The 27,561-nt window shown below is 39.1% G+C and overlaps 1 protein-coding gene across 2 annotated transcripts in view; it reads left to right on the forward strand.

Annotated features, from left to right (window-relative positions):
- The window catches only part of RANBP3 (RAN binding protein 3), a 68,595-nt gene that overhangs the window by 15,032 nt on the left and 26,002 nt on the right, over positions 1–27,561 (forward strand). Inside the window, exons 2-9 of one of the 2 annotated variants that reach the window (XM_038163539.1) lie at positions 1,317–1,372; positions 9,932–10,135; positions 15,475–15,511; positions 15,600–15,686; positions 18,177–18,248; positions 19,418–19,483; positions 20,970–21,062; positions 22,188–22,291. In XM_038163539.1, the coding sequence (XP_038019467.1) occupies positions 1,317–1,372; positions 9,932–10,135; positions 15,475–15,511; positions 15,600–15,686; positions 18,177–18,248; positions 19,418–19,483; positions 20,970–21,062; positions 22,188–22,291 (719 nt within the window). The remainder of the gene's footprint in view (positions 1–1,316; positions 1,373–9,931; positions 10,136–15,474; positions 15,512–15,599; positions 15,687–18,176; positions 18,249–19,417; positions 19,484–20,969; positions 21,063–22,187; positions 22,292–27,561) is intronic. The other variant, XM_038163540.1, reaches the window with a different exon arrangement.

Genomic DNA, 27,561 nt, shown 5'->3' on the forward strand with positions numbered 1-27,561 from the left:
TCCATAGAAAAAAATAGAAAGAGGCTCTTCTACCCTCACAATTAAATGCACAGTTCTGGTAATAATTTTCATAATTTTGTGTATGCCAACTAAAGTTCCACTTTTTCAGCCAAACTGATCTAATATAGCAATTCCCAAATTGACAGTTTCATCCCTTTTTCCTTATATGGTGATCCAAGTACTTCACCGATCCTGCAAGATTTTGTGATACTGTTCTTTTTTTCTTTGTGCAAGGTAGTTCTTGATAGCTTTATATTTTCTTTTTCTTTTATGCTAGCCTTTCAAGCTCTGAAAGTTTTAAATTTTTAAATTTTATTAGATGTCTAGACTTGTTTATAAGACTGGATAATTGCAAAGGTGGAATTTTTAAATTTAATTTCTTTGCAAATTTAGCTCTCCGTAAATCCCATTCCCAGACTGAGAGACTGAAATATTGTACTCATCTTTATATACAAACATACAGGAGGGCTGCTGACTGCGTAGTGTGTGTGCAGCTTCTCTTAAAATATAAGTCATAGACAAGATGCATCAGTTTGTTGAACTCTCAGGAATTCTCACCTCTGCTTTATCACACACACTTTCCCTGTGTATGTATATTTTTATTCTGAAGTAGTTGTGAAATCTCAAAGGACAATTGAAATATATGTTCATTATATACATTAATTCTACTCTTGTAGACTAGATGCTGATGTGCTTATTTAGAAAACAGCATCCTGCTAATATTTGATTCAGAGCTTTAAGATGGAAGCGTATGTGTTCTTAAATTATGCAGAAAAGACTGGTTCCTCTGTAATATGTAATATATCCGGTTTGAATTTTAGACCTGCAAATATTGATTTAGGATCTTTCTGAAGTTTTCAATGATAATGAAATATAGGTGTAATCAAATGTCAGTGTTAGGGCACCTTTAAGAAAGGGGTACGTGGGTGTGTACAACAAACTTCCAGTTCATTAATGCATGTCAGTGGGGAAGGAAAAGAATCTGTTCAGCTAGTGAACTGCTGCAGCAAAGGGTCTTTTCCTTCTGATGTACTAAAGTATGGTACAAGTACTAGCTTGTAAGTGATCTGGAGGGGAAACAGAAATGGCTTTTAGACAATAGTTTTGTTGTTCGCCTTAAAACCCTCTTTTTTACTTTTGAAGATCAAGTCCGTATAAACATCTATTACCAGGAACTGGTAGAAACAATATGTGCAACTGAGATTTAACTGGCTTAGGGATTCATTGTTGCTAAAAGCATCATAGAACATAACATTTTCATAATAGTCAATATGAATGCGGTTGGAAAAAACTCAAATTATTTCTCTTTTTTACAGAAAAACCTGCTATTGCCCCACCTGTCTTTGTATTTCAGAAGGATAAAGCACAGAAGGTAAGGAGATATTGGTACTTTTTTTGGTTTTGTTCTTAGCCCTGACTCCTTCCTTCCATGGTGATCAGCCCTCTGTATTGTTGTGAAGCTGAAGGTGGCTAATAGAGCATTAATACCATTAATGGGGATAGGGCAAGCAGGTACTGAAGGGTTAAAAGTGGGAAGATATATGATGGTTTCACAATACAGGTAGCTCTTCAGACAGAAGATGGACCAATGTGGAAGTAGAAGTATAGTGAAGGTGTATCTTGAACATGTGTCAGAGGAGTGCTGACACACTCAGCATGACAAAGCTACAAAATTTGTTTTTCCAATAATAGGGTTAAAATAAAGCAAAGAAAACTGGTCCAGATTATTGCTTTTTACCTCAGTGTACTTAAATGTCTCTCATATCTTTGGTTTGTATGCTGTGAAGTGTCTAGTTACCTTGGGAAATGGTAGTTCTGTTCCCTCATCTCAATATAGTATTTAATTCTGTTTGGTTAATAGTAAAAGCTAGTAAGATTTATGTGGGAAAAAAAATCAAGGTTACTCTTGTTTCTGTTGAAGATGATGGGAACCAAGAGAAGTATGTGATATACTTTCTGTTGGATCACTGGATTGGTTTGTTGTCTGTGGAGTCAGAAATGTTTGAATTGAAATACTGAGTCATTTTTCAGTTGATAGCTTTTCTTTAGTTTAGAACAAGTACCAGACTCAAGCTTTCTCACAGGTTCAGTAAGCATATTCGTCAGCAGGAGCTGGAAATAGTTTCTCAGCTTGGGAAGGATTTAAGTCTGCTGTCCTCCTAATATTAGCTAATCAAATTAAATCTGCTAGAGAGTAAGTACTTTCAAGACATTCTTTTAATTACATTTTTTACAGTGACTGTTTACATATACTGTGGAATGAAGGGAGTGGTAGTGTTTGCACTACCAATTTTGATCATGTTTCCTTTTAGGAAACAACTCTCAGTCACCCACTGTTGCTTAGACTGTTCTGAAATCCCTTATGAGTTGTATCATGGTAAGTGTTCTCTGCAGCTGTCCTATACGCTGATGCTGATCATAGCAGTGTGCAATCCAGGCAGAGTGACATGGTCCTGTGTCCTTTTTGCCTGGCCTGGTCCTTACATGCCAAGATAGCAGTTCTGGTTTTCTCAAGTTCCTTCCTGATGCACCTTTGCTTCTGCACCCCTTCAGCTGCCTCCATACTGCGTGCCTTCCGCATTAAGCTGTGCAAGTTCCTGCACTGGGCTGTGAGACAGTTCTGTTGCACTCTGATAGGTCTCAATAAGATATTTGTAAAAATATATTCATTAAAGGGATAATGTGTTTTGGGGCTAGCAGAGATGATCTAGGGAGGGACATCTGTGGTTTTAATCTGCCTAGCTGTCTCTGAGGATGCTGAGGTGGTGCTGAGCAAATAGCTGTATTCAGGGCAGCCTCTGCCTTGGCACAGACAGAAAGTCTGGCTTTGTTGCATAGAGAGTCTGTGGGTTCCTGAGCATCTTTAAGGCACGGCAGTTAGAGATAAGTTATACATTTATTTAAATGCCAAGTGGTAGTGGTGTTGTCGTTGGGGCTAGCCACTGTTGCTTTGGGCATGGAATAAGTCTGGCTTGGGTGGGGAATAGGGCCTGTTCCTTGAAACAGATCAGAGAGTCTAGTGGTAGCATCTGTCAGTTAGATGCCAATTTTCAGAGTAGTAACAGAAATAAATGCTTATGCTAAACTGTGTGTTGTGTGGAGATGTAGGATTTTTAAAGGGGAAGTGGGAGTGGTTAATAATTTTAGTAGCTTTTATTGTGGTGTATTTGACACTTCAGAGAAGGACTTGTAGAAGTATCAGTGCTGTGCTTCTTGCAGTTTGATTGAATTAAGAGCTTGTTGCTTGTGCCAAGTAGTTGTTTTTTGTAGTATAGATACAGTAGTAGTATAGTCAGAACATGATGCTGTGAGCCCAAAGTAACAGCATATATACTATGCTGTATATGTCAGAACCTAGCATTCAGGCCAGTTTTAATCAACTTAAGTAAGGAAAAGTGCATCAGGTTACATACTGGTTGAGATCTTTCACTGTATTTTCAGAAAGACTTAATAGCTAAGTGTTCCCAAGAAGGGTAAACTCCATTACTGTTTCTATAAAAGGTGCTTGGTTAAGTGCATTGCCTACCACAAAAGACTACCCTCCTTCAAGTTTCAGGGAAATCCTGTAAACAGAGGAGTTTTTCCTTGAGCAATGTTTTGAAGAAAATGCAAAAGTAACTTCAAAATAGTTGTCAAACAGCACACTACTTGAATATGTAATTTCTCAATGTAAATTATAATTTTAATTTAGCAAAATGTCTGTCTAGTCAAGTCACTTTTTTCTGTAAACAAAAGTGTTAGTGGAGGCTTTTTAGTGCTGACACAGCAGTCTGACAATAAGCTGAGGGGAAGAAAAAGCACTGCATTGTGTATTCAGTTAACTGTCTGTGATGGTTGTTTATATGTTTGTCTACTATTTTTCCACATGAACCTGGATGTCCTGAGCAGAATTATTTCATTGCAGCATCTACAGATCCTCTCAATATTACAGCTGGGTTGATATAATTCAGTGGTCTTACTGATTTTTCTGGAACTAACATTAGTGTCTACTATTAAGTTAAACAATGTTCTTTTTCTAGAAACTCTGACTTAAGTTTGTGCTTGGAAGGTGTCTGACATTTGGGTCATACCAACACCATGGAACACTTGAGGCTTGGAGCAGAGTGGCTGGAAAACTGCCTGGCGGAGAAGGACCTGGTGGTCCTGGTCAACAGTGGCTGAACATGAGCCCAGGTGTGCCCAGGTGGCCAAGAGGGCCAATGGCACCTGGCCTGTACCAGCCACAGTGTGGCCTGCAGGACCAGGGCAGTGACTGGGCGCTACTGAGGCATTTCAAATCCTGGGGTCAGTTTTTGGCCCTTCACGCCAAGAAAGTCACTGAAGGGCTGGAGCATGTCCAGAGAAGGGAACAGAGCTGGGGAAAGGTCTGGAGCACAAGGCTCATAAGGAGCAGCTGGGGGAACCTCAGCCTGGAGAAAAGGAGGCTCAGGGGAGACCTTGCTCTGTACAACTCACTCAGAGGGGGATGGAGCCAGGTGGGGTCAGGCTCTGCTAGCAGGGAACAAGGGACAGGGCAGTAGCAAATGACCTCGAGTTGCGCTGGGGTGTTTTAGGTTGGATATTAGGAATTTCTTCACTGAAAGGGCTGTTCAGCCCTGTCGTAGCTGCCCAGGACAGTGGTGGAGTCCCTATCCCTACAGGGAATTAAAAGCTGTGTGGATGTGGCACTTGGGGATGTGGGCTACTGGTACACTTGGTAGTGCTGACGGAATGGCTCAACTCTGATCTTGGAGAAGTTTTCCAACCTGAACAATTCTATGGTTTTATGATCTTTTTCTCCACTGGAAATTGGGAAATATTCAGGATGTTCTAGGACAAAATTCATGCTAGTCTGGAAACTAATTTTTTAACTTCATCTTCCAGCTAAGGATGTATACACTTGAATAAAACATCAGACCTTGCAATTTGACATCTTTATTTAGAGGGGACAAAAAATGCACAGTGTTCATAATGCTGCCCCTTAATGTTACTTTACATAAGGAGGTTTGAATTTTCTTTTGCAGTTAAAGACACTTGAGCATGTCCAGAGAAGGGCAATGAGGCTGGTGAGGGGCTTGGAACACAAGCCCTTTGAGGAACGACTGAGGGAGATGGGGTTGTTTAGCCTGGAGAAAAGGAGACTCAGAGGTGACCTTATCACTCTCTACAGCTTCCAAAAGGAGGTTGTAGTCAGGTGGGGGTTGGTCTCTTTCACCAGGCAGCGACTGACAGAACCAGAGGACACAGTCTCAAGCTGCGCCAAGGGAAATACAGGTTGGATATTAGGAAAAGGTTTTTTACAGAAAGAGTGATAAAGTTCTGGAATGGTCTGCCCAGGGAGGTGGTGGAGTGACCATTCCTGGATGTGTTTAAAAAAAGAGTGGATGTGGTACTCGATGCCATGGTTTAGTTGAGGTGTTAGGGCATGGGTTGGACTCGATCTTGAAGGTCTCTTCCAACCTGGTAATTCTGTGAATTCTGTGAAACGATAGGATTAGTCTGTCCTGGTTTTCAATTTAGATGTCAATTAATGGTGGATGTCAAGTTTGTAGTTACTAAATATGAGTGAGTCTGCATTTTAATGATTTTTGTGTCTCCTTAACTGTTTGAGAACTATTTTTACAAAGTGTGAAATATAATCTTGCAAATATCTGAATAGTAGCACTGCTAATTGTGTTTCTGACAAGCAGAGTTCCTAGGGCTGCCACCAGTTGGAAAATTGCATCAGCTTAAAGCTCAAGCTGCTGAGATCTGAAAGCAGTACGAAGTCTGAACCTCACTATGTTAGGCATGGAGTATTTCTGTTACTCCAAATAACTTCTTCATGAGCTAAGCTGTGCTTTTCATAGCACTTTCTGAATTAAATATTTAAATTGATGGATACAACTTATATCTGTGTTTTAATATTAGACACTGATGTTTCTGCTCTGAAACTGATTTTAGCTTTTGCCATAAAATCATTTCATGATAAGTTTCTGGCCATAGGTTACTTTAAGTAATTTTCTGAAGTTAGCTTTTACCATGCATTTCTGAGGTGAAATTATGCTGTCGTTTTGGATTGACACATTTTTAAGCAAGTATATTAGCTCAAACAAATTTAATCAGTAGTAGGGTAAAGAAACACTTTGTCCAAAAATGTTTTTAAAGTAGTATCATTTGTTCTGCTAGTATGAATTCTTGGTAAACTGGTAATTACTGGTTGTCATCACATAGGATCATTATGACCTCCCTAGTCACAAGTATAGGAAAAGGTAGATTCTCCACTCAGATTTAAAAAACTTTTGCGCTTGAAAACACCATTGTTGATGATGTAGCTTGCACCTTGTCCTCTTCCCTCCACCAGCCTGTTTTGGGGTATTGGTAGAATATAGAAAAGAGCACTTTTTTTCTAGTTTGTTGTATAACTAGTTTTGATCAGTGTACTGCTTTCCATATGTGAATTGATAATGCTGGCCTTTTAAGATTGACTCTGAAAGAAGGTAAGTTATGTGATACTTGGGTCATGTTCCATACCAAAGTGGTACAAAGAGTTTAACGGGTAACTGGGGGTCCTAAATGCAAAGCTTCTGGAATGAATAAGGGGTTATGTTGTTAAATTGTTCTAGATGTCATCATGGTCTTAACTATGGAGTTTTAAAACTAAGTATAGAGTTGTAAAAGTGATGTAGGTGATTGGAAGATGGCATTCCCAGGTAGCCTGGAGAGCAAAATCATGAGGGGGTTTTTTTTGTTTTGTTTTGTTGTTGTTTCTGTTTTTTTTTTTTTTTTAAGATATGTAAAGTAGGGGTTAGTTGAAGTCCTGCTTTGATGCAGTGTTATTTGGAAATGCTTGGATTTTGGTGGTTTGGGGAGGCAGATGACTAGAAAAGATTCTTCATACTGTGGCCATGACTTACAGGTTTAGGATAGTGGCAGAGAGAGAACTGTGAATGAAGTAATTTGTGTACGGAGGGGCGGAGCATTCCCTTTCCCAGTCCGTTTCAGCATTGTTAGTATGGATACCCAGTGGAACTGTATTTTAAGCCCGTAGTATACTTAAGGAGTTAAAATTTGTGCTTAAGAGGTCATAATTGTGAATATATTGCTGTACTTAAAAGAACAGTCATGAAGGTACTTGGAGAGACAGTTGTGCAGAAAAAGCTTGGAGGAATATGAAGAGGCTCATAAGGGCTGTTAGGCATATAGGCAAGAGTTGCCCTTGACTCTAAGCAGGTAAAAAATGTGAAAAGATATACTGAGAGTTGTCTTTTTAGGCCATTGGATAGAGGTGCTAGAGTGAGGGAAATGAGGAAAGGGGTTGCAAATAACTCAACTTAGAATTGAGAGGAAAAGCTGGTCCAAGAATGCTTGTTGCAGTCTTTATTGAAAAATAATATTATTTCCTTGCCTATATTTGGTGACTGTAGTATCATGTGAATCTTAGCTTTAGCTTTTAATTATTCCTTCATGTCTCTCTTTATTTTCTGCAATACAGAGGAAGCCAAATCTCCAAATAGATGTATTTAGTCTGGGTGTGTTATTTTTAGTTATAAAAAATAGCATTTGTTTGATCTGGCTGAGCAAGGTGAATTTGTGTAGGTGGCTTCCTAATATTCAGCTCTCCCTTGATCTTTGCAGTAGTGTTTAAGAGGCAGGAACAGGTTTCTGTCAAGGTCTCCCTAGAACTGTATTTATAAGGGAATGTTTTCTCTAGAGAGAAGTGGCTCAAGGAGGGACACATTTCTCAGACAAAATATTCCAGCAAAAAGGAAGAGAGTCACCTATTCACCAGCTCCAGCGAACTTCCCAAAAGAGCTTAGATCAGAATTCATGAAACTAAGAGACTAGGAAACACTTTCAATAGTATGCATGACTAAGGATTAAAATTAATTTTAAGAGTTCAGGGTTTCCTTTGGATATGCTTTTTTGAGAGCAAAAAAGCAGCTGTACAAACACCTGCCTGAAGCCGTTCTGGTTTGATAAATAAATCCTTGAGTCCTTTGTTGGTCTTGTCTTCCATGACTTAAACCATATACAATTCACAAAATTCTGAAACTTACAGTAGTTTTTGATTGATATACTTTTTCTAATATAATTTTATTTTTTAAATGTATTTATACATTGGCCATGAAATTCTTATCTTGGATTCAGATTTTTCTTTATAGAAGTGGTGATTTACAATAGTTATTTTTGTTTGTTTCTTTTGTGGGTCTTGAAGATATTCCGGTCTTGCTTAGGATAGAAGTCAGATTTATACTTATTTCTACTTTTTAAAATGCTTGACAGTCAGATTCATACTTATTTCCACTTTTTAAAATGCTTGACAGTAAGTATTTCAAGTATTACAGGAGTTATTCAAATCCGTTGGATGTTTACTTAGCCTACTTTAGGATATTCTAAACTGTGGCGATATCAATTACTTGCAAAATATTTTGTAATTTCCAATTTTAAGTGCTTAGCACAAGTGTGCATTGCATGTTCTTGCCTCTTCTTCATTATGAGCAATTTTCTAAACTATACCTAGAAGTCAGTGTAAATTTGTGGTAAGGCTCTTTTTTTTACATATATTGTAAGTGCTGTGGCCAGCTCCAGGTAGCCTTTTCCTGCTGTTCTCCCCAGAAGAAAAGGTAAGGATAGGTGGCTAGACTGCTAGATTTTATTAAATATTTGGTGAAAAAATGTTTCTTGCACTCTTCTTTCTGTGGGGTTTTTAAGTTAGTGTTTGGGTCTGTTATTAACAACTAAATATTAAAATGTTAGATAACTTTGACTGTGCAAAACCCCAGCACCCTGAACTTTTACCTGGTATCCATAGTAATATCCCCATAAATATATTTTTACTATTTTGAGCCTTAATTATAGTAATTTCTTGCATAATAAAATTTCATGTATCACTGGCTTTTGTTACCATAACAGGGCAAGTGTTACTTGAAGAACTTGGGTCTTAAGTGCTGCTGTTTATTTTTCAGGCTTTTGCTTACTTTCTTGCACAGAGCTCGGCAATGATGGGCATTTTTAGTCTCTTCGTTCTACCAAGTGTTTTCTGGGAGCAAACCGAGGTTTTATCCTTTTGAGTGCCATCTTTTCCTTACTGCTTAATTCTTCAGATACTTCACCGTAAGATGCAGGGAAGCTCAGCCCACAGATTGCAAGTGCACATCCTTGGCCTGCATGTTATCCATAGACTATAATTCAGTCCTTAATCACAATACAGTTGTTTGTGCTCAAAGCCTTTTAATAACTTTTTCGTTCTTCAAATGAGTACAGAATATGATAATGCTAACTTTTGTTGTACAGGTAGGGATGTGCTGCATTAAATGATGTGAAGGAATGAAAAGTCTGGGGCAGAAGTTCAGCAAATACCAAATCCCATTAGGGTGCAGTAGTTATCCAGTCACCTCCCTCTTTGAAATAGATTGAAACTTGCTAATTTATGAAAGAAACATTGGTGTTGCTATTCAGATAATTCACCATCATGTAAATACAAAAGGATCCTGTGTCTTGTGTGAATGTTAAAATAATTAATTTCTGTGGGAATTTTATAACCAACCTCACCTCTCTCAAAAGTGGGCTGAAGAGGCAGTGAAGGACACTTTAGAGCAATTGTCAAATTTTCATATCTGAATCTGAAGGTAAAAGCTATCAACTGTCCTTTAGTCCTTGAGAGAGGGGAGGGGTTAAACCCCAACAAGCCTGTAGCTGGCAAATCCTCTTTGCTGGGGACACATGATTTTGGTAACTTTCAAAAGAGTGCATTTGTTCCAGCTAAAGCTTTTCTCAAGGATAGGAACTAATTCTGTCAGCACGTTCTGTTACAGAGTTTCTATGTATTTTAATTGGTCTGTCAGGTACAAGCAGCTCCTTCTGCGTACTCTGAAAACAGTGAAAATTAAACAAATAGATCCTCTCACTAGGACGACCAATCTCATGTTGCAGCCTTGCATTGAAGGGACGTTGTCTTTTCTGCTCACAGTCCCCTGCAGAGCAAAAAGCTTTGTCGGATTCAGGCGAGGACCCCCAGGGAGAGGTTGAGCCCCCCTACCATGGTCTGGGTCACACAGAACCAGCTGGTGAGTGCGACTCTGAGCACCCTGCTCCTGCTGTGGCCTCAGTCAGTGCTACCCTGAGTCCTGCTTCTGAAGCCCAGCTTGCTCCTATTCAACAAGAACTGGCAGGGGTAAGTGTCAATCTACCAAGTACTTCTGCTGCTGAGGGGATTAGAGGAAAAAGTCCCTTCCATTAGGTGGAATCCGTTACTGTTCACTGTAGGTAGTGGAAATAACAGTCTGTCTGGTTCTTTGATCTCAAGTGTTAGTCTTCTCTAAACCCTCGTTCCAATTAGAAGAAATGAAATTTGTGAGTCTCCCTAGTAGCATAATTGTAGAAGACACCTCAAGTATTTTAAAATTTAAAGTGTAAACTGTGTGTTTGCTAAGGGCAAGAGCACTTCTAAATAAATGAGAAAGTGGGTCTATATTTGATAGTTTTGCCTCAAGGAGTTAGAGGAGGACTCTTTGTTCCCTCTATGGGCCATAATGCTGCAGCTTGACAAAGTGAGCAGGTAATAGTGCTTCCACCAGATATGTCATGCCAACCTGTAAGGTATTTAACAAATTAAAGCACCAAGCATCATAGCAGTTTTGGATTTGGGTGTTTGGAGTGGGGAGGAAATCTGTATCTTGTGGAAAAGCTGTCAGTGCTCATAATTTGATTTTTCTTCTGGTGATGTGGCAAAATCTTTTCTGAAGGATTGGATGACTAAATGACTCTTGCCATGCAGTCTTTCAGAGCAACTTTTAAGTGTTCCTAGTCTTTCTGGTTGGTGGACCATGTTTTCTTGGTGCAGATGGGTGTCACTGTTCATTCTGGCATCACACCCCTAGCCATGTGCTCTTTGCTCAAGCTTTGTTAAGGCTGCTTCACCCAATACCTGGACCCTTTTCTTGCACTGGTTGGTTTTGGGTTTTTTCCAAGAATTGGCCATTTCTGAAACCCAGTACTGAATTGTCATGATAAGGTGCTAGTAGCTGTAGATTAAGCACTTCTTAATGTTCAGACTGTTGCTTGATTAACTGCAGAACTCTTTCAGTTTCTTTTCTGAAAGTTAAAGTCTTCAAGGGTTAATATTTTAAAATATATCTGGTAAACATGTGCGGAAAATCACGCTCTGACAAGCCATTGTCCATAAAGGAGGCAGAGGAGTCCTGCAACTTTATTTGATTAAAAAAGGAGAGAGTCCACTGGGCCACACGTCCCCACTGGGTTTTCTTTCTTGGTTATGGATGGTGCAGCCTTCTCTTTTTATCCTAAACTCCCAGCTGCATGTTGCCCTCTTCCTTTCCCCATTGTCTGAAGTAGTAGGAAGGTAGAGCCTTCCTGAACTGCTTATCATATGTTTCCCCTTCAAAGTGTCATTTTACCCCAAAGTTCCTAAGTTCAGGCTTGTACTGAGTCCCTCACTTGTCTGTTTCAGGAGTTGGGCTGTCTGGGCTTCATAACAAACCTGCTGCTTGAAGTTAGGGGAGACATTAAGACCAATTTCAAAGACGTTAAAACCCATACCCGCACCCATGGAATTCTTTGTAAAGATGTATCACACATCTTTCCTGTCAAACATAATCACAGACTTTTATCTCAGTTTTCTGTCATTTGAAATTGCAGTGTTACTAAAACTGTCCAAGAGAATGATGTTAACCAGACTTTCAGGAACACAGCAGGAAGTGGTTATCTTCGTCTTGTTCTTAGAGAACAGAAAATCTTACCCTAGTTAACCATGTTCTGAGAGAAGTTTAAAACCCACAAATGCTGTTGGGGATTATATTAGTGGCTGTACAGAACATCTGTTTCAGCATTCTTCTTGATTCCATTCAGTTAAATGTACCGAATTGTATGGTGCTCAATATGGGCATGTAACTGGCGTGTACTAGTGAGTACTCTTGAAATTATCCCAGTGTCTCACAGCAAAACCATCCCTTTCCTTGAAATCTAGAGAAGGTTGATGCATTATAAGAGTGCTTGTACTGGCTCATTGGAGTGTCAGTTTTCATGCAGTCTTCCCAGGGCCTGGGAAGATGGATGAGTTAAGACAGAAGAGACACTGCATATTTCTTGTTTACTTGTTTGTACACACAGTCACAGATATTTCTGGGGTGGCATGAATTTAGTGTGGCCATAGGTTATGTTCTTACTCTTTGCTAACCCACACCGACCTCCCACAGCACATGGCCATCCCAGCAAGACTCTGCTGATTAAGAGGTTCTGGAGCAGCTTTTAAGCAAATCATGGCAGTTAAATAATGCCTGTGCATGTGCAGAATGTCTGGACTGAAGACTTGCATTATTGTGCTCTGAAGTCCTTTTTATATGATTTTTGCATCTTAAAATGCATTTTCAAAGATAAACACTAGAAGTGTACTCTTAGAGCTTTCCCTGAATTGCATTGACCTTTTCTGTTTTACTCAAATTCTCCCTTCATCTCCCTGTTTCTGCTCACTAGTGTAAATAAGCAAAAACTGACAATTTAGTTTGAGTTTTGAAGTTCTTCTCTTAGCTTGATGTAACAATTGTGTGATGAATTAATGTTTGTATTTAGTTAACTACTGTGACTTAGACTTTTAAGAAGCAGTTGGTAGCCTTTATGAAGCTAATTTCCTTAACTGGAAATGTGTCTTAATTGTAGGAGCCTGTATAAAAAGAGGCATATATGTTTTCTCTAGCTGGATTTTGAAAGCCAGGGACAGAGGGAATAAGTGAAAAGTGGCTTTTGCTCTTAAGTGAGAAAATTCTAGGTTGGATTTTGCTGTTACCAGTTTGTGTCTCATCAGCATCTAAGTCCAAAGAACTGAGTGGAGATAAATTTAATTACCTTGGTGGTTTCTTACAGGATGGACTGGTCCTTGCTTTTGTTTCCATTTTGTGGGGTACTTATGTAAAGCACATGTTGCTGTACTCAGTCTGTACTGAGTAGGTTGAGAATACAAGTGTAAAATGGAGAGGCTGGACTGCTGTTCAGTGTCACTAAATGTAATCTGCTGCTTTTCCAGTCTGTCAGGTTTGTCATGCATATATACCCCTGCTTTTTATCTAGTGTACCCAGCTTCCTCTGAAGCAGCACTGGTATGCAATTCTGGCTGCAGTGGTGACTTTATCTCTGGCTTCATAGAAAAGTGAAGCTTGTCTAATACAGTAGATCTCTGTACCCCCATGGAATCTACATCTATGGCATCTATTTGTCCGCAGGTACACAGCTTTAATCTCCCAAAACTCTTGGGCTAGGAAGCATGGAAATAACTTGGAGCAGATTCTCTGTTCTGCTTTGCCCTCAGTAGAGTACAGAGTTGGTTTTGGATGTTGATGCCTGTTACCCACTAAACAGGGTGATGGTACATTAGTTGTGCTTGTCAGTTACAAAATTACAGTGATAAGATGATTTGACACTTGTGCCTCAAATCATATAGGTTTGACTTCTGGATGTGTTACTTGAGCATTGAGAATGAAGCATATGTTAAGTTTTTGACATTCAGGTGGAAATAATTTGTTTATTTTTAAGGATTTTTTGCATATAGACATCTGCAGTTCTACTCATGCAAATTTTTTACCAAGTGTTTTCTTTTCACTTTCAGGATTTTTGATAAAAGTGGAAACAAATTGCTTTTATATGTGACAGCACTTTTGTGCAAAATTGAATCATTTTGATTTCAGATGCTGGTTGCTGAAATACATGATATCATGGTTTTTTATTTTAGCCTCATCTTTTGGGAAAGTATTGTGTGTTGGCAAGGTCAGTGACTAATATGACCACCTTCTGGTAGTACCATGAACTACTTGACTAATTATGTGGAAAGATCATCAAGTGCAGTATTAACATGGCTGGGCTGATAGGGTGTGTGAATGCAGGGAGCTGCATTCCAGAACTGTCAGCAGCTTCTTATTCCCGATGCTAAAGGTTTCAAAAGTACTCAACTAGGGTGCTAATGAGGTCGCTATTTTTTTCTATGAACGCAAAACAAACCAGAAAAGCCCTTAAAGGTAATTAAATAGGCAAAGTGCAGTGTAAGTGTTTTTGATTAGCATTTAGTGGAGTACTGATAGTACAGTATTATCTGGGTTCTAAATGTATGCAATGTTAAATAGAAAGTTTTTTACTTTCTGGTATTCTTAGACCCAAGGTATGCCTCAGATGTCAGTCCTGTGCAGATTTGTGCAGTCTTTCTGTGTGTCTGCCTGCTCTCAGTGCCCAAGTGGGCTGAATCATGGTGGAGAAGGAGTTTTGGGGCATCAGTGGGCTCTGCCCATGAGCTACCATACTTCCATTTATCAGCCAATCTCTGAAGTAAGACTGAGTGATCTGCATATCCTGGGGCAGGGCTGAGATGAAAGGGTTGTGTTGAACTAGGTAGATGGTCCAGTATGTCAGAGCTGTCTGAAAGGATGGTGTAGCCAAGGTGGGGGTTGGTCTGTTCCTCCAGGTAACAAGTTACAGGACAAGAGGATATGGCCTCAAGTTGAACATTTAGATTGAATATTAGGAAAAGCATGTTTCACAAAAGGTTTGTGCAGCCATGGAACAGGCTGCCCATGGCAATGGTGGAGCCATCTTCCCTGCAGGGATTTGTAAGATGTGTAGATGTGGCACTTGCGGACATGTTTTAGCATTGGGCATGGCAGTTCTGATGGATCACTTAGACTTGATGATCTTAAAGGTTCTTGCTTACCGAAGCAATTTGGTTATTCTAAGATGTTTTGTAGTGAGATGAAGATGTGATGCAGCTGTGATCGCCTTCCGTAGTGAAAGGAATGTGTCATGGGGTTATTTTTTGGAGGAGCAAAGGAGATTATATTAGTTGAGAAACTGTCAGAGAGGTAGGAGGAAGGAGCCATAGAAATCCTCAGAAAATACATAAAACCTTTGTTCAAAGACTTTTTAAATATCTATGATAATTGGTAGCCTGTGGTGCTTCCTTTTTGGTTCTGGTACTGTAGAAGATGTTAGGGGACTATCCATTACTAATTCCAATAAAAATACTGTCGTACTGGTTTATAGAGCATGCTTTGAAAGACATTCCTCTAATGCTGTAATTTTGTTGAAGGAACTAATGTCACTTAGTGATTAGGTAAAGTGCTTTGGAATGAACTCCCAAATAATGGGTATGTTTATGTTGAGCTTGAAATGTCATATTTTAAAAATGAAACCAGTTTTGAAAACCGTAATTTTCAAATTTTCAGTGTATAGAAAATGTAACTGTAGTAGCTGTTACACAGTCCCTAAAGATATTAGTGCTTGGGAATCTTCAGGAATCTTACTTGTAAATTAAATATTTTGAATTAATTAAATTTGCTAGTATCTGTGTTAGACTCTATGGCCACATTTAAGTCATGGAAGATTATCACACTGTGTGTGCATCACTGACATTAAAGAAAAATTCTCCTAACTGATGTTTAAAATATTTGGATCAAACTGAAGAGACTGAAATGTTCAGTATGGGATCTTTCTTTGATCAGTGTAATCTGATTTCAGAGATCTGCAGATGGATCAAGTCCAGAAGATGGAGATGGTAAGAGATTTTATTGTAAAACTAAAAGCTGTAAGTGTGTGTCTTGCTGGGATGTTTTGTGTTTTCTCTAATAATTTTTGTTCTACAGAATCTGATCGAGAGGATGGAAGCTACTGTCCACCTGTAAAACGAGAGAGAACTTCATCTTTGACTCAGTTCCCTCCTTCTCAGTCAGGTAAATGTTGCTATGGTATTATATATGAGGGATGGTTTTCCTACCTAGACATTAATTTTCCAGTCATGTAAACAGTGTTATTACTGTCTGTTGTGCTTTGGGTTAAGAAAGACCACAGCAGCCATGTACTCATTTTAGCAAATTTTGTGAAGGCCAAAGGAGCTGATAGATAATTTCAAAAAATGTTTTCTGTCTGTAAGGTTTTGTGTATTTGTAGTTTCACCTTTTACTCTTGTGCTGTTAAATTGCAGAATTAACCAGAAATCTTCTTGATTTGTTGTGATCAGGTTTCTTCTTTCCAAATTTATATAAGTGCTACATTTTTCTTAGTTCCTCTGCTGCCAGGAAAGTTTTTCAAGTCTCAACTCATGTTTTAGTCTTCTTTTCTCTTCTCCCGTTACTTTTAAAATGGGGAGGATTCAGTGCATTTCTTAAACACCTGACATATGCACGAGAGAATGACCACAGCCTGTGTGTGTGCACAGTCAGGACAGTGAATTCATTGAGGTAAATTCATGCAGTTCACTTGCATGGGAATGGTCACATTTGATATTTGTTCACTCACAGGAACAGTCTTGATTTGTGCCGTCTCTCCTCACAGATCATATGAAGGTTTTAGCTTTGGTGAACAATTATTTTAGTTAAGATATGTCAGTGTTTGAGGCAGATTTTGAGACTGCTACTTTATTTCTACTGTCTTAAGATGAAACAAAGAAGATGAAAAACCTTGAAGGAGAGAAGTAAAAAAAAAAATGTTCCTCTCCTATGCAGCGCATTCTGTAGATGTGACTGAAAGGTAAAAGCCTAGTTGTTTTGATTTTAATTTGAAAGAAATAAATGACTCTGAAATCCAAAATGTAGTTGCTTATACTTTATGGGCATAGCATTTTAAATTCACACACCAGTGCTAGTCAGGGGAAGTAGCTCTTCTCTTTCAGATCCCAGTTTTCTGGTATGCAGCTCAGTGGGTCTCCAGATGTCATCCCATGAATTGGGTGATCAGTGTTGCTGCTGTCTGTTTGCCAACCACTCTTAGTAAAGGAATGCACAAAAATAATGAATATGGGGTTTTGTAGATTTTCTGTTAGAATAACAGTATGTGTTTACCCAGGTTCCCCATAATCTCTTAACACTTGCATTCCTCAATGTCTTTGTCGTATAAGATTAGAATCTTTATGCTAACATCTGTTAAGAAGTGGAGGAAAACAATTTACTCAACTCTTCCTTGGTTAAATACTGGATATTCCAGGAGTCCAGTATCCTTTCTCAAGCCTCTGCTTAGCTAATGAATTTTGAGAGGATGTGGTGATTTATTCCTCCACGCCTTTCTTCTCTTCTGATGTGTGTTGTTCTCAAGCAGTGACAACTTTGATTTGAATTGCAAATTTCATTAAGACCTCTGTGAATATAGTTGACGTTATTCAATGGCTTTGGTTTCCAGATAATCTTTTACTTTCTCACCTTCTTTTTTTTTTGGTGGGGTTACGTTTCTCTCGAGAATAGGGAAATTTTACTTACATGAAAACTGTGTCATGTTTAAACTTATGGCAGGCAATAATAAAAAGAGAGAAGGTGGAATTAAAGGAAATAAGAAGAAAATTTCAGACAATTATAAAAGGCAAATGCCACATTTTTTAGTAGAATGGTGTTCAGAGATTAGCTTTATTTCTCTTTTCAACATACTTGAACTTTTTCTACAGCCTTATAAAAAAAGAGCCAGTAAATACTGTTATGCTTTTCTTCATGCAAAATTATCTGTTGGAGAAATCTGTCTCCTTCTGATTGTCCTATTTTATAAACTGGATTGTGATTTTTGTATAATACCAAACGTACTAGAACTGCTGGACAGGGTATCAACCAAACTCCCTGTTGTTTGCTTCTTTAGGATCCAGCAAAGGGTGGAAAAGAAGCACTGTCCTTTGCCTGTTTTTTCAAACATTTTTTCCCTTTGGTTGACTCTTATGTTGCTGAGGTGACATCTGACAGTACTCTGATGTGCTCTTCTCTGTTTCTGTAGGAGTTTTGTCTTTGCAGGGTAGTTCAAACCTAAGTTGCTTCTTGGTGAAAACGGTGTGGTCCATCAGAGTCCAGATAGTCACTCCTACTCTCTAGCAGGCATTACACACCTTTCTGCTTTCTCTCTGCAGGGCCTATGGAAATGGTATTATACATTTTGCAATGCTATTATATATACTAACACCACTTCTAATTTCTAATTCAGATACAATTCAGAGTGGGAATCCTGTATTTATACAGGATTCAGAAAAAATGAAATTTGTTCTTTCTCTGTGTCAGGAGACACTGAGAGGATTTTATGGGCAATGGCTTGTTTGCTACTTCGGCTGTAATGCTGTTTTAATTTAGAAGAAATAAAACCAAAATAAAACAATCTACTAGAAAAATTACTTCAGTTTGAAGTCTGGGAACTGGTTTATAATAAAGAACAACATGCACAACTTCCTTTTTTTTTTCCTTTTTCCTTGACTGCAGTAACAAAGAACAATGTATTTATGCCATCAAGCTTTTGTGAACCCTCTACAGGCAATTCTGACTCGGAACCAGGTGAGCTTCCTCATTTTTCTGCAATTTTCTTGAAAAAAATGTTTCTGTTGTTAATTTATCATGATCTAAAGTACTCTGATACTTCAGAAGTAAGACCCTATCTGTGAGAACGGATGTGTGATGATGGTTCTGATCTTAGAGCTGTTTTCTTGCTCACTTCATTGTTCAACATCACCATTGCTGGAGGTAATTAAAATAATATCAAAGTTGTTAAATGCTTTGGGAGTGATGGTAGAATACTGCAGTATGACCCTTTCCTGCTAGCCTCACAATAAAACCTTTGGGAAAGTCTCATATATCTACTTCAGAAAAATGTTCTTTTATATTGGAAAGCAAAAGAACCGTAAGGTATGGTCATGACTGTGTTCAGCTATGACCTGTGAACCCTGTGTTGAGAGAACTGCTGATTTTGTTGGTCTCCATAGTTCTGGTTCGGTGACTGTAGTGCACATCAATGTCATATGCTTATAACCAAGCACAGTGAGACTGTAAGATGCTGAGTTTCTTATTCTGAGTACAGATATTAAGCCCCTAAAAGGAAAAAAATATAATTATTCTTTGTAAGTTGGAAGGAACTCAATTTTTAAGAGCTGTAGACTTTTTTTTTTTTTTGAGATTTTGGTATTTAATTTAAAAACCATAACTGTAGTGAGTATGAGCAAAGGAGTTTTTTATCTTCATACTACAAAAGCATGAGTAAAAACTTATTACAAGAAACTATCATTAAGCAATTAAGTTTAACTTACTTTATGATCATTAGCAGTTAGATACTTGTTAGCAGCTGTCATGGTCAGTCATAACTTTGATTGTTCTTTCTTTAGTTTGATTGTTACTTAAAACCTTTTTTATCTGTCTTAAGTCCTTCACAGAAGGAGCCCCATTTCTCTGGAGAGCACAGTCTTTTTCCTGTTTCTTCTGAAAAAAATTTTGAATTTCTTGCTTGTGATGCCATTTGTTTGTCTGAGATGTATATTTCCTGTGATGGTCACTGGAAATTCAGGTTTCTTTCAGGAGAAGAGAACTTGTTCTTTGGAAAGCTCCTAATAACTTTGCATATTCATAGAACTTGTGAGTTGTTACAATGGGGAAAACCTGAGCAATTTTATGACTGAATGGCTATTTCTAATGTGTTAAAGCTTTGTCCTTGTAATTTTGTATTTCACTTCCAGAGGAAAAGAGTAGTGGATTCCGGCTGAAGCCACCAATACTTATCCATGGTCAGGCACCTAGTGCAGGTGAGTTCACTGTTTACTGTGACAGTACAAAGTAACCAGCTCAAACATTTTATTTAGTTAGCAGTTTCATCAATCAGCTATTGTAAATAGAAGGTGGCAGTACCTGTGTGTCTGCAGAAAAAAAGTCTTGTCTTTTCTGGGGTGGTTGTGCCCGTATCCTCTGTGTAACGCATATAAGCGCATCTGTGTTTTGCATTGGATCAGCTGTGCATGTCTGAAGTGCATCTCCCAGTTGTTGCTGCTTAGCAAGCTTCTCTTTGTGCTTGGAGTTATCCTACAGACCGTGAATTTGATTCCTTTGGTAGCAAACCATAAGAAAAATGGTGTTCAGCGAGTGCCTTGAGAAAGTTCCAGCCATTACTGAGTATTTAGTCTGCAACCAGGCCAGGGCAGTTGGAAGTGTCAAGAGAGTGCCCACTTTTGGTGGCAGTGTAAGTAGCAGGTCCTTGATCATGCCTGTTCTGCACTACAGGCTGGCTATGACAGAGTTTCCTGTTTACTGATGTAGACCCAGCCACTATCAGAAGGATATTAGTTTTACAGCTCCTTAGCAATTTGAGGGGGAAAAAAAACACACAAAACTATACAGGTAATGAAAGCTATTATTGCATAACTCTGTGGAAACTTCATTTCACTTGAAGGAAGAGTGGTAAATTTAAGAAAGGAACATGCTGTTTTGAGCTTATGAGTGTTTGAACTTTGGATAGTTTTATAATCTGATGTCATGCTCTTTTAATGTGGATGACCTGAAATGGAAGTAATTGCTATGAGTGAGTTCTAATGCAGTATTTTGTTGGATCAAGAGTTCATCTTGACCTTTTTCAGTGAAGAAAACTGAATTTTCTGGGCTTGCCATAACCTTCTAGAGTTGGTGTTACAATGTTTGGGTTTTTTTTATTAGGTTGTTTAAGGTCAATTAGCTTTTTGAATCATAGCAGAATTAGAGTTGTAGTGCTGTGCATCTTACTATAACAACCTAAGAGGCCAGGTTAATTCAAAAAGCCAAAAAGTTGTTAAATGACACAACACAACTATTATAGTACCAATATGTTTGATTGCATGGATAAAAAAAATATTTTACTACTATCTGGAAATTACTTTATTGGAAGGAGAGAAGACGACTTGTAATGTGTAGTTGAATAAAATGTCAATGCATAAATAGGATTGCTGGTGTACTGTTCATTTCTCTTACATATTGGCTTTTATTTCTTTTATTTCTGGATCACTTTCTTTCTTTGCTTCCCTGGATAAGGTAGACAGTATACTTTAAAGTGTCTTTTTAGGCTATAGGAAATAGTCTTTCCTATTTGGGACTAACTGTCTTTTGAGGCAGAGTAAGGAGGGATGGAAAAGAAGTGAGAAGAGGCTTTTCTAGTGTCTGTTTTTTAATTGTGTGTTCTGTTGGAAGCAGTTAGAGAAGATTAGATGAAGCTGAATTTTCCAGCTATAAAACTTTATACTTCTTGAAAAAACTTTGCACTTGCAGGTCTACCTAGCCAGAAACCAAAGGAACAGCAGCGAAGTGTGCTCCGTCCAGCAGTACTACAGGCACCGCAGCCAAAAGCTTTCTCACAGATGGGTAAATAATGCTTTTGCTTTCTTAATACAGTAGAGAGAGAACAAAAGCATTGAATTTGTTTGGTGTGGTGGTTTGCTTTTACTCAACACCCACCTTGTTTTTTCTAGTTTTCTCGTTTCAGAAAAGAAACATCTTAAATAGTAAATGTATCTGTATTACATGAAGGATAACATAGTGGAACCTTCAGATCTTGTGTAGGGTGACTGTCTGATGTTGCCAGGCCTCTGACTTTGGTGTAATCCATACTTGAGTTTTGAAATAAAAAGACTTTTAAGAGTGTGGTATAGCAATCAATCTCAAATGACAGCATTGACCATGGTGTAATAATCTATTACTGGTAATTGATCAACAGTAAAGTACCTAAATCAGTGAGAGGTGCCTCTGGGCTTGGAGACCATTTGCAGTTGGGGCTTTTAAGTACAAATTTAATTCTGAACATAGAAACTTTAATTTTAAAGTTTGGTCATTCATATGTTTATTGTATTATGGAATTATGGAATTTGATGTAGCTGATGGAAATAGACATGATAAAAGTGTGGAAGTTAATGCAAAAAACTGTTTAAAGTCCCTGTCTTCTAAGCCCCATGTTTCTCCACCGCGATGCCATTTGTTATGTGGAAGTTTAGTTGAACAGAAACAGGAGTAACTTCAGTTAATGCAGAATCTTGCATAGAACCAAATATTTCTAGCTTGATTTTTTGATGTGCCTCCTGACACAGATTGAACCCTACACAGGACTTAGTGTTGGGGTAAAATTTTCAGTGAGAGTTCAGTATCTGAGCAGGTAGATCAATCTGAAGACAAACCCTGCTGGGTATGAACAGTATTAGATTGGAGAAGGATGATTGCTTGAAGTTGTATATATTGAAGTCCTTACAACATTTGTATAGATTATTTTGCTGACTTGGTTTTCTGCATTTGGAATTTTGAGTCTGCTAAGAATTGCTGAATTGTGGTCCTCCCGTCTCTTGCAAAATACTATGGGAAATTTTTAGTTTACATTTCATGGTTTAATGTAAACCATGGACTTAAACAAGAAAACTGCATGCAATTTGCATAAGAAAACTTTTATGACAGTCTAAATATGTAGAGAGTGCGCGTATTTTTTTTGTTTCTGTGTTGCAGTTCTCAGCAGTGGCACCAATGGTGTAAATATCCCTCCAGATTCTGCAGCCACGTCAGAATCACCAAGTGATGCAACATTGAAAAGTTCAGACTCTGAAGACAAGGTACGTTGGAGAAGGAGACTCAAGGTGACAGATGTAAATATTTTAGGAAATAAAGACAGACAGGAATGGGTTCCGCTATGCTAAAAGAAGCTGTATGAATGCAGAGGCTTTTGGGGAAGGCACTTTATTGGTCAAGGCTTTATAGATTAAGATCAGAGGGGAAGCCAACAAGAGGGAGATCAAAGTGAACCTTCACCAGACTTGGACTGATAAAGTACAGGGAGTAAGTAACACCCTTGAAGAACTAGAAGCTTCACAATTACAGGCCTTGGTTCTGAAGGAGAACTTTAGTACTTGGACACCTGATAAAATGGCAACATGTCCTGGTAGAAATCCTCCACAATATTCCTGGAGATTTTAGAAATAAGTTGATGAGCGTACTTGCATATGCTAGGTAAGTTGACATGGAAGGTATTTAGCTGTACCTGGTATTCACAGCAAAGAACTGGCTAGAAATGCAAAGGTTGAGAGTAGCTGTCATTGCAACATCAATGAAATTGAGTTTGAGATCCTGAAGGAGCTAATAAGTAGCAGAATAAAGATCTAGAGTTCAGGAGAGAATATTTCAGGTTGTTCATTGAGCTGGTTGGTAGGATTCTGAAGGACAGCAGAGCTCATGAGAGCTCATTACCTCCATGGACAAACACCTCAGAGAATGAGTAATTTATCCCAAAGTGCATGAAACTGTGCAAGTTTGGGAGGAGGCCAGTACATACGGGCTTGGGAGCTCCTTAAATCCAGAAACAGAATGTGCATATATCTCGTGAAAGCAGTCAAGACACCTGAGAAGTATACAGAAGGATTGCCTGGATGTGTGGCAGAACTGGGAAAGCCTAAATTTGGCTGGAGTTGGAAATTACAGGGAATGAAAAGCTGCATGCAAGACTTCCACTGGTACTGGCAGCAAAGGTAGAATGAAGGAAAATTGTAGGCCTTCTGCAAAATGTTAAAGGGAACCTAGCGGTGAAAAAATGTAAAAATATGAGGTACTCTATGCCTTTGTCTTGTTTTCTACTGAAGAGGCCTGCTGTCAGGTCTACCAAATCCTTTTTTTAGGGGAAGCTTGAGGGAGCAAATTATTACAATAAATTTGATTAAAGGCTGTTTTAGACAGTTTGACGTACACAGGTCCATAGGACCAGACAGGATGTATCCATGGGTGCAGAGGGAGAGTCATGGCTTAACCCCAGCTGGCAGCTAAGTACCATGGAGCCAATTGTTCACTCCCTCCCCTTAGTTGGGATGGGGAGAAGAATCAGGAAAAAAGTAAAGCTAGTGGATTGAGATAAGAACAGTTATTTAGGTGTTGAAACAGAGTAAAACATAATAATAATAATTGTAATGAAAAGGGGAGAGAGACAGATAAAACACAAAAAAAAGTGATGCCCAGTGTAGGTGCTCAGCACACGCTGATCTGTGCCCAGCCTGTCTCCCAGCAGCCATCAGCCCCTCACCAGCAACTCCCCCGGTTTATACACTGGGCAGGATGTTTTATGGTGTGTAATATCTCTCTGGCCAGTTCGGGTCAGCTGTCCTGGCTGTGCTCCCCCCCAGCTTCTTGTGCAACTCCTCACTGGCAGAGCATGAGACACAGAAGTCTTTGACTTGGGGTGAGCACAACTCAGCCACAACCAAAATATCAGCGTGTGATCAAGATTATTCTCATCCTGGATCCAAAATACAGTGTTGTGCCAGTGTTGTACTGGGAACAAAATTAACTCAGGACAGGGAGCTGGGGGGGTGCTTGTGTGAGACCACTTCCTGTCCTCAGAGAGTTGTGGTGCTGTGGTGGGTCCCAATTACTGGGAAAGAAGAAAGCATGGCACGTGTTTCCACAAATGGCAAGAAAGAGGTTCCAGGAAAGTAGAAATGGCTCAGCTCCTTCCTCTCCCTTTGTGGTGAAGGAGTCCTAGGATATGAGGCACCTTAAAGGGATTGAGAACAGCCAGCATAGATAAAACAGAGACCAACCTGATGGGTTTTTTATTCTCTGAGATTATTTGCTTTGCAGAGAGCCCTACTTGTTGATTTTGACTGTAGGCAAGATCTTTGTATGGTCTGAAGTATCATTGTCATAGGCAAAATGGAGAGAGGTGTACTGGTTGGGTGCAATTTAAAGTGGGTGATAAATTGGCTGAAGCGGGCAGCTTTGAGGGTAGCAGCCAGTGATTGGAAGTCTGACAAGTGTCAATCACTAGAGGCATTCCTTAGGACTGTTCAACATATACACAAACAACCTGGCGAGGTGGAATAAATCTTGTTAAGTTTGTGGATACTAGTATACTGTGGAAAGGGAAAATGGTCAATATGTTGGAAGGCAGGGGCTGTTCAGCAGGATCTCAGCAAGTTGGAAAAACAAGCTGAGAAAAACTAGCTGATGGTTAGCAAAGGCAAAGTTCTGTATCTGGGGTGAAAGAACCCATGTGTCACAAAGACTGAAGAGGGACTGGCTAGAAAGCAGCTGTGCAGGCAAGTCTTGGAGATCCTGATACTGCATGAAAAATATTGAGACAAGTTCTCACATACAGAATTTATTAGCAGATCTATAGCTGATAGTATTGCTTCTAAGGGTGACAGTTATTTTGTTTTGGAGGAAGGGAGATCAGAAAGGGAAAGAAAAGGGAAAACTTTACATTGGCCAGGATAAAGACTAGTAATGGGTTCCCTGGACAGGCATCTTCCCCCTGAGTGTCCTCTCCAGTGGAGCAGGTGGTACCCCCTAATAACTAAGTTCCCATAGTAACTATATAGTTTTCTTCATAATATGCTCAGACTTCCTGTGATTTTGGGGTTTTTTCTGCTTATGGTGCTGTTGATGCTGATGAAAGTGTACTGTGCTGAGAGGCACAGTACACCCAAAAACTGAACTGCTGTATGCGGGTCAGTTCTGAGGCTTTGTGCATGCATAGTGTTGGGACTTCCCATCAGTGTTAAAAGCTATGGAGTAGGAAGTTAGGGTAGAAGCAGGAGGGAGTGATTCCCATGCAGGTTGCAATTGCTTTCCAACACTACTTTAGGGTTTTGTAAGTGCAAGGCTCTGAGTATAGTGGAACATGAACTATAGTATGGGAATAATCAGCAAATGTGCCACCACAACGTGTGCAGGGAGAAGTCAAAAAACAACTTGTGGAAAGCAGGTGGCAGAAGTGCAGAATAGAAAGTTCTTGAGAGAACAAAAAGCTCAAGAACCTTCAGGTGCTCTGCAGCAGTGATGAATAATAGATTGAACATGAATAAGTAGTGTATCCTTTTATGGATTAAGAGGACTTACAGGCTGCTTTACTAAAACTGCAGGCATTAAATTTAGGAAAGTGATCTTTCTCTTTTTGTGCCACTGGTGGATGGCATCAGGAATACCATATATAGTTTGGGGCTTGACAGTACATGAAAGACACTTAAAAATCACCAAGGTGACTAGTGGCTGGAGCACAAAGAAGAGTGATGAGAGAATGAAAAAGCTAAGTATGTTCTGCTTGGACTAGGATGGGAATTGGAGAGAGCTCTCAGCTCTCAAGTGATAGGCAGTGGCAAGATGAAAATAAAATTAGGAAGTGTCTATCAAACAGGTGAGAAGCTGCAGGTGTAGTGTGAAGTGGATTCCAGATGGGTTTTAGGACATAACTATCATACTTAGTGTAGTTGAACATTGATCTGAATCATTAAAACCGAAAATCGCGGACAAAGATTCTCTAACCAATTAAAGTTAGAAAGTAGTACCTTTATTACGCTGGTGGGCGGCACAGGGGCGGTCGTCCCCGAAATGCGTGACCACACCATACAAGGATTTTGCCTTCTATTTATTTCCCAAAATAATACATATGCATAACCCCAGCACCTCCCATCCCTGCTTTGTATTAAAATGAGGTTATTAGTCCTTCACGCATGCACAATTCTTCTCTTGAATGGGGTCAGTGGTCCCAGGGATGAAGTCAGGAAAGTCTTTGTCAGGTCTCTGACCCTCTGGCACGATCCAAGGCCCCCTGCTTCATGATGGATTGACACAGAGTCTAGGTGCTAGGCATTGTTCTGCTGGTTTCAGTATGTTCTTACAGTGGTTCAGTTGCTCCACTCCTTCTACAAATGATCTCATAATATTACAACTAGCTTTAGCTTAAGCATCTAATAATCATTAACCTATCATTGGTGTATCTAACTTCAATATGATTTGGCTCTAACCCTCAGCTAAAATCTTAACCCTTTAAAATCATGATTCATTGCCCAATCCTTCTTCAAAGTTAGTAAATTCTTTTACTAATACACAGATTCTTCTTCATCTAGCAAAGCTGCGCAGTAGGGGTCTCTTAGAATTGTACCATATGCTCTCAATATTGAAGTTAAAGCTACTACTCGCCACAACTATCTCCAATTCGAAACAAGTATTATCATAGATGAAATCAAACTTATACTAAGTAAAACAATAATTGGATGAACAAGGTATTGAGCAAGCCAATTGCCATTGGAGACCACCCAAAAAGCACATCCCACCAATGATGGGATGGACCTTCTTCCAGTCTTTTGAATACTCTCCGTATAGTCTCTGTGTCATGGTGTATTGTAATCAAAGTTTTCCTTCCTTCATCTTTAATTTCTTTAAGAATACTGTTTAATTCATGATGCTTCAACAATTGAGTAACCAGAGCTAAGTTCGTCCCTATAGGCATGGGTGGTATTTCTTGCACAGTGATCAAATTTGCCTTTATATGTTGGTACGATACGACAGGTGCCCAACAGGAAAAACCACATCCCTCAATTTCGACAGAGTTACAAATGCACAAGATAAATTGAGTTTCATTTACAGTGATTTCATCCACCATTATAGTGGGGCATGCTGCTCTGAGGCAGAAACAACCTTGTCCTGTATACACAAGCAAGATTGTCTGGTTAATGGGATGCATTTCAAAGTGACAAATGCTTTGCTCTCTATCTAAACAGGTATCTTTATCATCACTTACATTGCCTTCACATATGAAGCCCAATTGTTCTCCTGTCGAGCAGGGTTCTAAGTTAATAGTTCGCCACATTCCTTCGACCTTTTGTGCCCGCATTCTGTGTTCAAAACGATATAGTATGGTCCCCTCATGATTTAGCCCTAAAGAAACAGTTGGATATATCAAGCTCACTGATGCATCATATATGGTTAAAACAAAAGCTGTTACCATACTCATCATGGGATCATAAGTATAATTAACTAAAACTCACCAGGGTTGAAGCTCTTTTTCTAAATCCAAGGCATTATCCCAAACAACTTTACGAATTCCAGCAGGGAATAT

This window comes from Motacilla alba, chromosome 28 (assembly GCF_015832195.1).
Source record: "Motacilla alba alba isolate MOTALB_02 chromosome 28, Motacilla_alba_V1.0_pri, whole genome shotgun sequence".
NCBI lineage: Eukaryota > Metazoa > Chordata > Aves > Passeriformes > Motacillidae > Motacilla > Motacilla alba.